This window comes from Giraffa tippelskirchi, chromosome 3 (genome assembly GCF_054371585.1).
Source record: "Giraffa tippelskirchi isolate mGirTip1 chromosome 3, T2T-mGirTip1v1.2.pri, whole genome shotgun sequence".
Taxonomy (NCBI): Eukaryota; Metazoa; Chordata; class Mammalia; order Artiodactyla; family Giraffidae; genus Giraffa; species Giraffa tippelskirchi.
The window spans coordinates 364,963-381,738 of record NC_137277.1 but is presented as its reverse complement, the minus strand read 5'-3'; the positions used below and the strand labels follow the sequence as shown (position 1 = coordinate 381,738).

Below are 16,776 nucleotides of genomic sequence, written 5' to 3'. Positions count from 1 at the left end.
AACCCTATAATATTTTCTCAACTAACTTGGGTAATATTTAAAGTCTTACTGTTATATCTGTTTTAGAATCTGCCATCCGAAAACACTTGGTCACAACTTAGGCATGAAGAATTAATCTCACAGTTTTAAAGCAATAAGAGGATTCTTTTATGACACTCAGTTGTGCCCTGCAACGAAACTCTTAAGGCAGAGGCACTGGAAAATAAAAGTACTAAGAAATATAGCTTCTCCCACAAAAGATTTATTGTTATGTTCAAGAAGCAGACATCAGAGACCTTCTCGAAGTAACAGTTACCAATATTTAGTTTTTCTAAAAGATTAATAGGCTGAAACTAAAATGACATTAGTGAGTTTTAAGTATTTTAAATAATATGCATTTTTGAGATTTAATAACTCAAATACCTAGAGTATAAAACACATCCTATAATTAGCAAAGGTATTTCCACTGTCACACGCCGCACTCTGAGACCAACTTGAAAGCTTACAGAATTTCTAACATTTCTGGAAGTGGCAGAAGGGTAGCCCATGGAAGTAAATTAACCCAGAACAGTCACTGAAGGGCTGACGGCGAAGCTGAAGCTCCAATACTTGGGCCACCTGATGAGAAGAGCCGACTCATTAGAAAAGACCCCGAGGCTGGGAAAGACTGAGGGCAGAAGGAGAAGGGGGTGACAGAGGCTGAGGTGGTTGGATGGGATCACTGACTCAATGGACGTGCGTCTGAGCAAACTCCAGGAGACGGTGAAGGACAGGGAAGCCCGGTGTGCTGGGGTAGCAAAGAGTCAGACACAACATAGCAACTGAACAAGAAGATAAACGATATATGGTTCCATCAGTGTTAAAAATAGTTAAACCTCTTGAAAAAGTCACTCAGTCATGTCTGACTCTTTGCGACCCCATGGACTATACAGTCCATGGAATTCTTCAGGCCAGAATACTGCAGTGTGTAGCTGTTCCCTTCTCCAAGGGATCTTCCCAACCCGGGGATTGAATCCAGGTCTCCCGCATTTCAGGCGGATTCTTGACCATCTGAACCACCAGGGAAGCCCTCTTGAGTATAACTTTAAAAACACTTCAAAGCTATAGAGTGAATTTCCTTTTGTGTAATTTCTGACTAAATAAATGACAAGAAAAGTCAACCAAGGTCATAAGCCAAAAAACACCTAGGTCTCCTGAGGCCAAGCTAGGTTGAACCAGTAGCGGCCTGAGCCACTGCAACGCAATGCCCAAGCGAGCAACCACACGGCAGACCTATTCTGCCCGCTGTCGGCGTTCCCAGCGCCCTGACCCCGCAGGCCTGACACACTCGGATGCACGTGCACACGGCAGCTTCAGCCAAAGCCAACTTATCTCGAAAATGTTTATCTTAGAATGAAACTGATTTCACTTCAAGGTGGAATCATTATTGAATGCAGAGCGATATGTAGCTGAGGACAAGAGAAGTTGAAAAAAAATCTTGAAGGAACTCAGAAGCATATTTTAAAACTTAAATGAAATGCAGTATTATTCTTATCAACTCCAAACATCTCACACTAAAACTTGACATAAAAATAAATCTTAATATCTGGACTGCTTTGAAAAAAGATCATCTCTTAAAAAAAAAAAAAAATATATATATATATATATATATATACACACCTATCAAATTCAGCCTCAAGTCAAAACACATTTTGTCTAGTCTTGAGAGGCTTCATTTAATCTGTTTTCAGAAACGGAAATCTAAGGCGATCATGTAAAAGAGCAGGCATAGCTTGTTTTACTGCACTTTATGGTCCTTTGCAGATACTGCTTTTAATTTTTTTTTTTTAACAAATTGAACGTCTATGACAACCCTAAGTCAAGCAAGGCTATAGGCACCATTTTTTCCAACAACTGTTTATTACACATCTCTGTGTAACAGTTTGGTAGCTGCCACAGTATTTCACGTTTTTTCCACTATGATTACATGTGTGGTGGTGATCTTTGATGTTACTACTTTTAACTGTTTTGGGACGCCACGAAACGCACCCATTCAAGACAGCAAACAGTCGGCAAATGCATGTGTTCCGACCATTCCACAGCTGGCCATGCCCCATCTCTCTTGCTCTCCTCAGGCCTCCTATTCCCTGACACACAACAATAATGAAATTAGGCCCTAACCCTATAATCAGCCTCAAGTGAAAGGAAGAGTCACGTCTCTCACTTTAAATCAAAAGCTAGAAATGATTCATAAGCTTGATGAAGAAAGCCTGCTGAAGCTAAGACAGGCCAAAAGTTAGAGGCCTTTTGCACAACTTAGCCAAGGTTGTGAAAGTGGAGGAAAAGTTCTTGAAGGAAATTAGAAGTTGTATTTCAGTGAACACACAAATGGTAAGAATGAAAAAACACCTTTATTGCTGATATGGAGAAAATTTTAGTTGTTTAGATACGTGATACCAGCCACAACACTCCCTTCAACCAAAGCCTCATCCAGAATAAGCCCTGACAATTCTATACAGGCTGAGAGAGGGAGTCCCATGGACAGCAAGGAGATCCAACCCGTCCATCCTAAAGGAAATGAGTCTTGAATATTCATTGGAAGGACTGATGCTGAAGTTGAAACTCCAATTCTTTGGCCACCTGATGGGAAGAACTGACTCACTGGAAAAGACCCTGATGCTGGGAAAGACTGAAGGCGGGAGCAGAAGGGGACGACAGAGGATGAGATGGTTGGATGGCATCACCGACTCAATGGACATGAGTTTGAATAAACTCCGGGAGTTGGTGATGCACAGGGAGGCCTGGCGTGCTGCAGTCCGCGGGGTAGCAAAGAGTTGGGCACGACTGAGCGACTGAACTGAACTGAGAGAGGGAGGAAGGAAGGGAGGAGCCACAGAAGAAAGACCGGAAGCCAGCAGAGTGCGGTTCATGAGGTTTAAGAAAGAAGCCATCTCCATAACGTACAAGCGCAAACGCTGATACAAAGGCTGTAACAAGTCACCCAGAAGATGGAGCTCAGAGAATTAATGAAGGCGGCTGCACTAACCAGCAGACTCTCAGTGTTGACAAAACAGCCTTCTATCAGAAGACTCTACCTGAGACTTGAGAGTCAGAGAGAAGTCAATGCCTGGCTTCAAAGAACAGGTTGATTCTCATTATGGGCTAACGCATTTGATGGTTTTAAGTTGAAGCCAATGTTCACTTTTCATTCCAAAAATACGAAGGCCCTTAAGAATTATGCTAAATCAGTAGATTCAGCTCTATGCTCTATAAATGGGACAACAAAGCCTGAATGATGGCACATCTGTTTACAGTATAGTTTACTAAATATTTTAAGCCCACTGTTGAGATCCGCTCAGCAAACAGGATTCCTTTCAAAACACTACTGCTCACTGACAATGCACCTGGTCACCCGAGAGGTCTGTTCCATTCTGCTAACACAGATCCATTCTAAAGCTCATGGATCAAGGAGTAATTTCGACTTCCAAGTCTTATCATTTAGGAAATGCATTTTGGGAGGTTAAGGCTGCCATAGACAGTGATTCCTCTGACAGATCTCAGCAAAGTAAACTGGAAACCTTCTGTCAAGGATTCACCATCCTGGATGCCATTAAGAACATTCATGATTCATGGGAAGAGGTCAAAATATCAATATCAATCATAGTCTTGTTGGAATGATGACTTGGAGGGGTTCAAGACTTCAGTGGAGGAAGGAGCTGCAGATGTGGTAGTAACAGCAAGGAAAGTAGAAGTGGAGCCTGAAGACATGACTGAACTACTGCAAACTGTGTAAAACTTTAACAGCTGGGAGTTGCTTTTTATGGACGAGCAAAGAAAGTGGTTTAAGATGGAATCTACACCTGGTGAAGAGGCTGTGAAGACTGTTAAAATGACAACAGAGGATTTAGAATAGGACATAAACTTAGTTGATAAAGCAGTGGCAGGGTTTGAGATGACTGACTCCAATTTTGAAAGTAGTTCTAACTGTGGATAAAATGCTATCAAAAAGCACTGCATGCTCCAGAGAAATTGTTCATGAAAGAAAGAGTCAATTGATGCAGCCAACTTCATTGTTGCCTTTTAAGAAACTGCCACAGCCACCCCAACCTTCAGCAACCACCACCCTGATCAGTCAGCAGCCATCAATACTTGACGCAAGACCCTCCAGCAGCAAAAAGATGATGACCTGCCAGATGATGGTCAGCATTCTTTAGCAATAAAGTATTTTTACTTACGATATGTACATTTTTTTAGACATAATGCTATTTCACTTAATAGCCTACAGAATAGTGTGAACCTAACTCTTATGTGTACTGGGAAACCAACAAATTCATGTGACTTGCATTACTGCAATATTCACTTTACTGCGGAGGCCTGGAACTGAACTTACACTATCTCTAAGTTGTTCCTATACAGTCCAATCCTTAAAATTACAATGTAAGAAACCAATATGAATTCCCTCAATACGACTCTCATGATTACTTTTCAAACTATGTGGTCTCTCAGTTTTTGCACATTTTTTCAAAAAATAATCATTGAGTGCTTGCTCTACCACTGAGAAAAACCTCCTGAAAAGCAAGGACCATGTATGTGCTCATACTCCCAGAACACAGCAGAGTCGTGTGGAGCCGAATGAGGCACTGAACACGGGATTCACCGAGCGGAGCTCAGTGCTCGCCGGGAGAAGCTCAGGCACAAACGCTGACCACAGAGTGACAGCCAGCTCAGCACCTGACTTCACTAAGGCACCCTCCTTAGTTTAAATATGAACAATACCATCCAAAGGGGAGATGTTGAAAAAGAAAGAAAGAAAAGTGTTTCTAAAGTAACTTACTTGCTGACTTCCTTATACTGAGCTATCTCCTCAATATAAAGAAGGTCATGCAACCGTGACTGATAGTTGGTCTTGGTCAATGATTTGTCTAAAACGGACTGGGTAAACAGCTGGTCAGCAGAGAGAGGAATTTGGTATCTGATAAGAAGGCTCTTCTCCAAATCAGTAGTTTCATTAGGTTCAAAATCTATAATAGTCTTAGAAGAAGAATCCCAACGTTTAGCTGTAGTTACTAGCTGTTGTTTTGCATGCATCAGGTACTCAAGATCTAAATGGAAACAAAAAACACATTTATAAAGGAACACAACATTAAAATTCTCAAGTAATACATTATGCACTTTGGTATGAGAACTTTGTACGCTAGAGCTAAAGTTTTTAAAAATGAAACAGTACAAAACCCCATTTGACAGAGTATTTTTCCCACATTAGAAATCTCTTTTTTGTCTAGATTAATAAAATAACATAAATAGGAATACATGTAAAAAATATTCTTTTCTACCTCAGGCTGGGACACACCAGAAATAGTTATTAACATTTTAAAAATACAGAACAGAATTTAGAATTTAACTCTTCAGTCAAGAGTAATCTGATCCGCAGAAAGAAAGTATGGTAAATCTTCCATAAGACAAATTTTTATTAGGTGATAATCACTTTTCTTCTCCTACCAGCAATGCCTGCCCCATTATAGAAAAAGATTAGAAAACTGTGCGAGGTTAAAGCTTGTGTGGTAAAGCACAGTGAAACCCTCTGAAAATCAACCTACAACAAACAAAAACCTTTTGTGTCTTTTTCCCACATTAAACTGCACATTAAAACATGGTACAAGGTACTATTCAAATGCCATTTCAGATAAATCCAGTTTAGCCTCAGTTAAACTGCATGGTGAGTAGGGCACAATGTCAAAATGAACGGCTGTTCGAGTTCGGCAGCTCTAGGGAAAACGCGGCACAAGGCAAAATGCGTCGCCACGAAAACTCTGAGCATAAACAGGCTCACTGTGTGCGGCGCGTCTCAGCCTGCTGCTGCTGGAATACAGACACCCGCAGTATGAAACCTGACCGACTCACTAGGCTAAGACCTAGCTTTTATATAATATAATTGGAAAGATGGTCTTACAACTTATTAAAATTTCAGGAAGACGTTTAAACAGAGATTAGTCTCCAAAGGACAAAGTTAACCTGTGCTATCTATGAAATGAGAGCAGATTGTATAATTGTCTTGTCTTGCTTAGTGAGAGCTTTTACTATATTAAAATGCTATATATAAATTATAAACATATAAGTATAGTCATCCTCAAAGAGAAATTTCTCAATATTAGAAAATAGTTCATCCTAATTATCTTTAAAGATTAAAATGAAAAAGTCCTAATTTCTAGTCTTTGTTCCTTGAAAAGGAATGAAGTTTTATTATTCATCAAACAGCTATATAAACACTAGTATAACCATCAAGATACAAAGATGGTTTTCTCATCGAAATTTTGCATTTTAAAAATACTCTGGGAGAGACAATGATGGTCCGTTTTTGCAACAGCCTCAAAAGCAGAAGTTTCATAAAGTAAACTAACTGCATTTTTGTCCTAAATCACTCTCATGTTGGGCCTTTCCTACTCATTCATTAGAGCACAGCTATAAAAGATATTTAAATTATACAAATGCCAACATTCCTAAAACAAGACTATACCGTCACTAAAGATCAGATGCTATTAACAAAATAGCAAGAATGTACTTACTTTTCTTCCTTAATTCAAAAGTCAAAAGGAGAAATACAAATGGTACAGTGACAACCCAAATAACCAGCCCCTTAAAAAAAAAACTAAAGTCTGAGAGGTACTGAACAATTTAATATACAATAAAAGGATGTGTATTCTTTGGGCATAAGGAAATTATACTTCATAAATTTATTTTAAATAAGGAATGGATTCAGACTATGCCTACGTCAATATTATATTCCCATTCTTTAAAAAGTCACTAGTTATTCTTGACATTTAAGTAACTGGGATAAAAACAAAAGTAAAATGGTACAACTTTCCTCTAAGAAAAAAGAATTTCGTATTTGCCTGTTTAATATATAAAGCAAATTATAGACAAAATCATTCCACCCTGGGCTAAAAGTACTCAGGCTTTTTGGTAAAAGTGCAGTGAGAAATAGTATTTGTTTTTCTCATTTTATCTATTTACTGCTATGATTTTATGAAATTTTTAAAATGAGTGTCTTCAGCAGGAAGCACAAGAATTTCAAAACAAATCCACAACCATGTTAACTTTTATTCCCTCTTTTTACTAACTGTAAATGCAATACAGAAGAGAGGAGAGCTAGGGCAGCAGAAAAAGCAATCTTGAGAAAATCCTCGTGTGCCGGCATCAGAAAGTCTACAAACTACGGATCTCGGCTATTACCTCAGGCGTCCAGTATGAGCGGGACCAGCGACTACTGAGGAATCTCCTACAAGAACCACTTCTGTTTCCCTAGTCATGTGGGTCTTGAAACAAAATTCTGCTTCCAGCCCTCTCAGCAGTAAAAAGCTTCTTTAAATTAAACTTGTTTAACTCCCATTTAACGACCTTTAAAGGTCAGCAGGTCCTAAGAGCCCCTCTTCAAACAGAGCAGGAAGCTGAGGCTCCCCCTGGCGACACTGGGCGCAGCCGCTCTTGGGGCTCGACTCATCCCACGTGCACACGCCCACACCCACGAACGTCTAACCCAGGTGTGGGCACCATTTGGGCGGCCTGAACCAGTTCATTCTTGGTAATTAAGTACTTGTCTTCAATCTAGATTAGGCTAAAAAAAAAAAATTCTGGGAAGATGACACGTGAACAGGTTAGAATCAATATTCATAAAATCACTTAGGAAGAGTTTAATGCTGCCTTATTAACCAACTTCTGTAATAATAAATCTGAAATCCCGACAAATTATAAACCTACGGAATTTGTTACCCTGAGATATGATGGGTAGAAGCTATACAAGTATTTTAAGAGAAATTCATAAGAAAAACTTAAAGATAGTTAGAACATACCTAATTTCCTGAAGATAACATAAGGGAAGAACTGCTACTATCAAAAATAGAATTCAAGGCTGGAGTCAACCAGTGTGACACAAGATTTGCTACCCAACTTCCCTCACCCCTCTGATTACTGTGAACAGCAAATGCTCTCATTTCAGCCGTATAGTTACTATTCTAATAAAGCATCCAAAGGGTTGGTCCGTTTTCTCTTGAAGTATGTAGTACAGCAGACTTGAAAATTATCCTTAACAAAACCTGGACAGTGGGTAAGATAAGTAAGGAGGAAAAAATCCAGTGTTCTTTGCACTCAGCACAAGGGGTGAAAAGGTATGCCATAAATGCATGTTAAACGTGGAATTTATTAAAAACAGGTAGATTTATCTAGTTCTTAAAGAGAATGAGATGAAATGATTCCTAATTCCAAAACTGGACACAACACTCTTTCTTAGAAAACATTTGGGCCTGTGGCTTTAATAAAACAAAATTCCAACGGAAACCCACACTAGGATTTCATCTATTCCTTTCACTAAGACAGCTACACAGAGGTAAGATGAACATCTCTTAGCTTATCCATGTTGTCTGTTTTCTTAATGAGGCTAATAAAAGTGAAAACAGTGCAGTAACAACACAGGAGCACATCACACTTTTTACATGCTTCTCCTCAGTTATATTTGGTATTTATTGACAAACTATTTCAAAATCTACTTTTCTATTAATTTTCAGATCCTATAATAATAAATATTATATATATTTATATATGTATAATTGTGTGTGTGCATGTATATATATATATATATAAACATGTCCTTAATTTACCAACAACTTTGACAGCTGGAGATGATTTTTAAGACATACTAACTTTTAATGCTAATGTTAACATATATTGCTAGACCAAAAGTAATGAATAATATCAAGTTTTCAAATTTAAATATAAGAATTAATTTCCAACATATAGCTTCCAGATATTCAAAGCAGAATTCCAAATCAATTTTGTCAAGCAAAAATCTTCCATTACTCAAAGTTGAGGTATAAAGTGTATAAAACAGTTTGTGTTCAAAGCAAGGGGAAACTTTCTTTTTCTGTAAATGTCCTTTGCCACAAATTGGTGAGAAGCACATCTTTAAACCACCCCCTCCCCAATTTTTTTTTAATTCATATAGGGTTTCCTTGGTGGCTCAGCAGTAAAGAATCCACCTGCAAGGCAGAAGATGTGGGTTCAATCCCTGGGTCAGGAAGATCCCCTGGCGAAGGAAATGGCAACCCACTCTAGTATTCATGCCTGGGAAATCCCCAGACAGAGAAGCCTGGGGGGCTACAGTCCATGGGATCTCAAAGAGTCAGACACAACTTAGTGACTAAACTACCACCAAATCCAACCAAGAGCCAAACAAATGAAGGCTAACATGCCCTTCCCTTATCCAGCTGGATCTTGGCATAAAATTTAAGTTGAGGCAGTAACAGACAATTTACACAGTAATTCATCATCTCCACAGGTGCCTACATGTTGAAACCAGGACCTCTTCCCAAGACCACGAAGTAGATCCTAGTAAAGGTGCCTTGGTCTCCTTTATACTAGTGAAATCAACTTATGAAAGCTAGTATTTAGGACTTTTCATTCAGAGGTAATGTACTAATATCAACAAAGTTAACTGGACCGTCAGTAGAACATGGAAATAGACACTGTAGGTGTATTCACAATTACCATTAAAATTATACTCTATCCAAATTAATACTGAAAGGGTTTACTGTGCTGAATAAAATCAACCAATGAAGTTGGCAGACCGAAAAGAGACCTGATCACCTACTCATACCAGTCTGGGGAACCTCAAAGCGAGCTTTGCCTGACGACTGTATAAAGTGACCAGGGTATAATGCAAACATTCTAATTCCATCACACAGTAAACGAGTCAAAAAACTTGGGATCTTTTTCCTTACTATTCCCTCCCTATCCATGGAATATTTAGGGGCCAATACGTATCTTTAAATGTTGCTGTTATAGTGCCTTTTAATACATCATATCGGGGGAAAAAGTCTAAACATTACCTTCTGTAGAAGCTGCATCAATCATTACTCTTTGCATGAGTACTGGTTCCAATCCAAAGTCGAAAACTATGGTTTGGCGAAAAGTTCCAAATATTTCTGTGTTAAATGCTATCCCGACTTTATACACGTAATGATCTAATCCATTTGGGGCCATCTTCCCTCCTATCCATTCTTGACAGTTTTCTGGGACTTCTTGTGATACCTGGGTAGTACTATCTCCAGCAGATATTGCAATGATACTAAAATGAGGACGATGAGCATCGTAAAGCAATGCTACACGACACAGCATTCTTGCAGGCTACAAGGAAGTTAAAATAATTCATTGAGTACAAGGGGTTGAAAAATCCAGTTGTAATTGGGCTTGTCAATGAAAATATTCCCATAAGGGACTTTTACTTTCCCATGCTTCTAAGATACTATATTAAAAATACAAATTGTATTCATAAGCCATTTAAGAAAAAAAACCAGTATGGTTAAAAAAAGATCATTTGTTAAAATGATATATTTATGTCAATTATATCTCAATAAGGTTGCTATTTCCAAAAATGATATATTTACACTATATTTCTAGCCTCCCTGCTCTTTCTGCAATACATCCATCTTTCACTGTGGCAAACGCTTTCACCCTATAACACCATCACCTCCAATTTTCCATCCCTTGGCCTCAAGTAGGAAGTCTTCACAGGAGAGCAGTTACTTCTGAAAGCACTGGATTGGGTTCAAGGCTGAAGCCAAATGTCCCCAGATTTTTCATCCCAAGATGCAGATGGTACAGTGGAGGAAACATTACAAAAAAGTACAAAAAACTTTTCCACTGCACATATTAACAGAAATTGTTTACTCTGCTTCATTCTTTAACTTTAAACATTATAATTCAAGATAGGAAGCACTGCAGAAAATGCCTCAAATTAAAAATCTGTTATCACAGAATTTGTGATTTCACGAAATCAAAAATAAAAACAAGTTGTTGTTTCAGTAGTTTAGAGCTGCCAGATGAAACAATTCAACCTGTAAATGGTTAACTATAGGCCATGAACCCCAGCCTATGTTTCAAGTTTGGAAGATGACATGTCAAATATGTCAAATATATCTTCACCAAATAAATAAAAAATAAGCGAGTATCTCAGTATCTACAAAGATTTTATCTCAAAAAAAAAAAAAAAAAACTATATCCTGGATGATCAAAATACAGAAATACACTTTATTATAATATAGAACCTACGTAATTTTCAATGCTCTTTCAATATACAGATTTAAAGGTCCAATAAAACTCTACGAAAATGGAAAGAAATTCACACTGTTTAATTATCACAAAGCTCGTACCTTACAGGTGAGAGCGAAGGTCCAGGTCTGGTGGGACTTTTTGGTGCTGACGGTGACGGACAGACCGGGGTCATGCTCTACCTGAACTCCTTCCACACACTCGCTGAGCTGAAAGCAGAGAGCAGGTCACGTTACGCTCATTCCTGGAACACAGACACTCGAGCATGGTCAATACATGTCAACGGTAAAGATGCTGATGGAACTGTTTACAAAGCAAGGTACTTTATACATTAATTCTCAGTTACTTTTATAAGTACAAAATATAATAAAGCTAAACTAAGAGACATAAGAAAACTAACAATAACAACAAAATGGCAGTAAAAACTCCCTGAATTTAGACAAGTTAATATAATTCCTGCAAGTCTTCAAACAAATGGCTTAGTTCTGCTCTTTATTTTAGCAAATGGGTCTACTTTTGCTACCAAAACACTTTATCAAGAATCAAGTGTTTCACAGAGGATAGGGATAGAAACCAAAACACAGCACAAAATAAACTCAAGATTCAAACAAGGTCACTGTTTAAAACAAACAAACAAACAAAAATGCAGTTTATTTTCCTCACCACTTTCTCAGGAGATAATGAATTCATCCACTTTTCTATCAAGGTTTCCATGTAACTGCCTGAGAGCTGTTTATTCTCATTTTGCTGTTTCAATTTTATCAACCGTGAAGCATATCTTTTCTGCCATTCTGCTAGTTCTTCCTGGGAATGTGCTGAAGTACACTGCGCACCATACCTACAGATTCCTTGCTCTAAAAATCTAAGTAGAATAGGAAAGACTGTTTTATCATATACTTTGTTGGACCATTTAAAAGATAAACTTCCAGCATTTGCCCTCCGTCTCTTCAATAACAAAAACAAAACTTCATCTCCTGAAAGGGTTTATTTATCACAGAGGAGGAAGAAGAGGTTAGAGAACATTCACAACAGTTAATAAAGCAGCAACCCCTCTCCCCCCACATGCACTGACCTCTTTCTCTGGAATAAGGGCTGACAAAGCAGAACATATTCATAACCATCCCCACCCACAAAAATGGGTATTGAAAAGGTAGTTTCCCTCGTGATAAAACAATTCTCTTAGACAATTCCTCCTAGAGCAGTTTCTCTAAAGCAACACTGACATCAAGTGGATTAGTTCGTCAAGCACAGGTATGCCCTACTTCCCAAACTGAAAGGACCTAAGTAAAATTTTCCACATCCTAGGAATTTTGTTCTGAAAAAAAATATAATATGTCACTGAATTAACATTTCAAGACTTCTACTTTTCACCTTTAAATGTAATGCCTTCACTCTTCTCTACATTACTATTACCTATATTTCATTGAAAATACCGGACTGTATTAATTTGCTTTAGTGTTAAATAAATTAAGGATACAAGTTTTATATAAGAATCTTAATTATTTCAATAAAATAAGTTCTTCAATGGGTAAATGCACAAATGTTCATTTTAAAGGACATATAGTTAATGATTTCTCAACATTTATGACTCAGAAAACTCAATTGACAATTTGATGGTCAAAACAGATAAAAATGCAAGACTGATCAGTAACTTTAAGTTTTAAATACTCTATGAAATAAGAGATCCAGCCAGTTTTTAAACAATTGAAACATTAAAAAATTCATAAAAGATCTTCTGAGAGAAAAAAATGAAAATTAAGTTATAAATAGCAAGTGTTAAGGTTAAAAAGGATGCTATGTTTTAGATAATTTTTCAATTGGAAAAATACGCACAATAAGAAATACAAAATGAACCATCAAGTGGTTCATCCTACTTGAAAAGACAAGTGTGTTTAAAGCTTTTTTTTGATGATACACAAAATATTTGAACTTAAATTATGCTATTAAGTTCTCATATGCTTCATATAATACTTTGAAAATCATGCATTTTTTTCTCTTTAGTATATCTTAATGAGCCAAATATTTGTTTTGCTATTGCTTTAAATTATTTCCCTAAAAATGGAAGGCTTGATATTCTATCTGGACTATAAAAATCTCTTATACATCCTTTGCATAAGACTGCATCCTACCTCTCCGCCACCAGAATCTTCAAATTTACCTCTCAGTTTATTTCTACTATAAAATCAAAACTGACCTCTTGACAATTCAACCAAAACTACATATCAAATTTCCTTCATTATCAAAAGCAATCTAGGGTAATTAGAACTTGTATCTAAAAAACCACTAGTTACTAGTTCTTATAAAAAGAACCTTCTGATGTGACTTTAATAATTCTTTCTACCTTAACATATAATCACTAAATTTTGAAAGGTTAGCCCTTCAAATATAAACTACTCATAAATTCTATATAAGATTATGTGAAGGTAATAGATTTTCTTTTTCCTTAGAAAAGTTATCAAAATAATTCAACATTTCTTTATCTATTTTATGCTCTATTTCAGTTTATATAAGGTAACTTCAGTTTAAATCATCATAATTTAGGTAGGCAAATTTCACATAAACAAGAGACCAGTAATTGAGTCATATTATTCCAACTGGTATGACAAAAGTCTTAACAATTTCCATTTAGATCATTGTTCTTTATAATTAAAAGAAGGATCATCAATATGGTTTTGATTTTTATTATTTAATGATAATGACCATTATGGCTTCTGTTTCAAACTGAAAATAAACCGTTTTACTCAATCATTATACTTCTTCCTTCACTTCATCTTCTTTAAATTTGAATTATTTTCAAAAAGTGAAGGAAAATTAACTATCCTTTGAATAAAGATATGTCATTGGTTTAAAAAAAAAATTCACGTTACCTTTTACACAAAGTATATTCCTCGCTGCTTGTGATTCCCCTAGGTGGTGGGCGGAAATGCCAACCATTACAAGATCCTAGAGAGTAATCAGGATATAGTCTTATCATTTGAGGCTTGCTGATAATTCTGATAGTTAATGTGTAAGAAATACTATTAACCCTCCATACACATCATCTCAGATGATGTAAAATGAACATGACATGCTTGTCTCTACCAAAAAAAGTAATTCAGCAATCAAATGGATTAAATCAGTTAGCCACATGAAACTTAGAAATCACTGAGGCAGCAGTTACACAACCGCCAAAACAAGTCAACGACCCTCACTCCATCCCAGCACCTGGTGGGCACACTCCAAGTGCAGCCTCTCCCCGGCACCTAAAGGGGGATGTGCTGGCATGCTCGTCACGTCTTAGGTATGAGTTGCGTCTCTATTAGGAGCTACTTCCAGAATCAGAAAATTATGGTTTCCTGGGAAGAGGAAATTTTGTAAAACAAATTCCAGTCCTGTATATGGAGTAAGTTCCACATTACCATCCATGTTCCTTAGGGGGTGTCTGACACATGTCATTGCATAAAGTAATCCTTTTTTTAACAATTAAAACAAAGTTCATAAAGGTGAATTCTGAGATAGGAGCTAAAAATAACATGTTTACTTCTGAATACAGTGAATTTTGATGCATTCAGAAAAAAGGTTCCAAATAATCCAAGGGAAACAAAGTGTCCAAGAAAAAAGGTTGGAGCCATCAAGGCTCGATAGCAGCAAGCCTCCAGGACCTTGAGGCCATTTCCTGCCTCCTCACAAGTCACTGTGCCCAGCCCACACCTCCTGACAAAAGCCACTGAGCCAGACTGAGCTTAACGCTATGATTCATCCCTTTACTGTATGTGTAACTGGGAAATTACTGAACCTTAACAAACATCAGTTTCATCACCTATCGAAAAGATGGAGAAGGGCTCTAAGAACTCAGTACTTGTTTTGTGAAAGCCACGAAACGGTAGACATCACTGAGCAAACCCTCAGTGAGTGCTGGTCTCGCTTCACTTTCCTCTGGGAAGAGAAGAGGAGACTACAGACCTTAATGCTGGCAGGACAATTTCCAAAAAGTAGTAACTGTACCAGCACGTGATAGAGCGTGAGAAAGGAGAAAAGATCTCCCTCCATAGATTGCTAAGAATGAGGTTTAAATTTAGAACTACATACATGGAAGAAAAGAGATGCGACAGATGACTTCTGCAATTACCTCCCACCTCCATTCCTCTATTATTCTATGAATAGGGGCTAGGGAAAAAATTGCTTTCATCCACACTACTTCTTAAATGAAATTTTTATATTCTCTTCTATGATTCCACTAACCTATAACTCAGAAATTTCCTCCCATTAATCAACAAAAAGCAATGCCCAAATGTAATTACAGCTACAGATGCTGCACAGTTTAGTACTTACCCTCCTCTAAGTCTTCCACATGATATCCAGAGAGGACGTTACTAGTTGCTGTCTGCAATTTTTCAAATGAAAGAAATTTTTATATAAGAAATAACTAGCTGATTTGAATTAAACTTGGAAAATTTCAACATTTTTTAAAAAGCTTGAGATGGAATATTTAGAAACTAATAAACACTAATATTGCAAGTGGTATTTTCTGCTCTTTGCTCTATGATTCCATATTTATATACGGAAAAGAAGTAACTGTGTGGCCCTCATTAAGGAAACTGATAAAAATTCCCTACATAAAAATTACCTGGGGGCAAACACAGTCCCCAGTCCTGAGCCCCAGGGAGCAGCGCCCGCCCCCGCTCTGCGTGGCTCTCCTCTCCTAACACCTGGAGCAGGGCCAGCTGGGGCGGCAGCACCCCCACCCCCACCCCACCTCCATCGAGTGCAGCACCACCGCTCCCTGCCTGGCATCAGCCGTTCTCCCACAGCGGAGGCTTCACTCTGACTTCCTCTAGTGCAGACAAGTCCTCCATCTGCCTCTTTGGCTCTTACTTTACTCTAAGTAAGCTCCACATCCCCAGTTTCAACTGAGTGCCAGCTAGAGCATTTTCACTTAACGACTCGACAGCATTTTACCTGCTGGGTCCCTGTCAGCCACGTACAGATCCACTGTTAACAGCCTACAACTAACTGCCTGTCTGCATTCCTGTGCCTCAGAGGATCTGGCATGTAATGAATGCCCAGTAAATCTGGATGGATGGATGGATGGGTGGGTGGGTGGATGGATGGGTGGGTGGGTGGGTGGGTGGGTGGCTGGCTGGCTGGCTGGCTGGCTGGCTGGCTGGATGGATGGATGGATGGAAGGGTGGGTAGATGGCTGGCTGGCTGGGTGGGTGGGTGGGTAGATGGCTGGCTGGCTGGCTGGCTGGCTGGCTGGCTGGATGGATGGAAGGGTGGGTGGGAGGGTGCATAGATGGATGGGTGGGTGGATGACCACCCAAGCACTAAAATAAAATTCATCAACTTTAATTCCAAATCTCATTTTCCTTCAGTGCTCCTTGTCTCAAGTTAATGGATTCACCTTCCCCCAAAAGAGCCAGACAAATCCTGAAAGACATCTTGAACCCCCCTTTTCTGTTCCGCTCTGAGTAGTCTCCAGATCTTGCCCAGCGAGGTCCAGAATGTCTCTCATGTCTGTTTCATACTCGTCCCCACTTCCACTGCCCTGTAAGCGCCTCATTCTACTTGTCTCATCTGCCCCGAAGCCAACCGACTGCCAGCTTAACTGTACCAAGTCACTTCTGGGTCTGCCCTCAGCCGCCTCCATCCTTTAACCGCAGTTCTCACACTCCAGCCTCCCTGGTTTCGCACAGGGTGTCTGTCTCCCCTCTCCCTGCTTGTTCTTCTGTTACAGCA

The 16,776-nt window shown here is 38.5% G+C and overlaps 1 protein-coding gene across 24 annotated transcripts in view; it reads right to left on the bottom strand.

Moving 5' to 3' along the window:
• Positions 1-16,776, bottom strand: part of HELZ (helicase with zinc finger) — a 148,350-nt gene that overhangs the window by 84,761 nt on the left and 46,813 nt on the right. For 15 of the 24 annotated variants that reach the window (XM_081580733.1, XM_081580741.1, XM_081580743.1 and 12 more), the window contains 6 exons: positions 15,370-15,421; positions 13,926-14,001; positions 11,722-11,920; positions 11,160-11,267; positions 9,837-10,134; positions 4,793-5,060 (listed from right to left, as the gene is read on the bottom strand). In XM_081580733.1, the coding sequence (XP_081436859.1) occupies positions 4,793-5,060; positions 9,837-10,134; positions 11,160-11,267; positions 11,722-11,920; positions 13,926-14,001; positions 15,370-15,421 (1,001 nt within the window). The remainder of the gene's footprint in view (positions 1-4,792; positions 5,061-9,836; positions 10,135-11,159; positions 11,268-11,721; positions 11,921-13,925; positions 14,002-15,369; positions 15,422-16,776) is intronic. The other 9 variants (XM_081580749.1, XM_081580753.1, XM_081580747.1 and 6 more) reach the window with 1 other exon arrangement.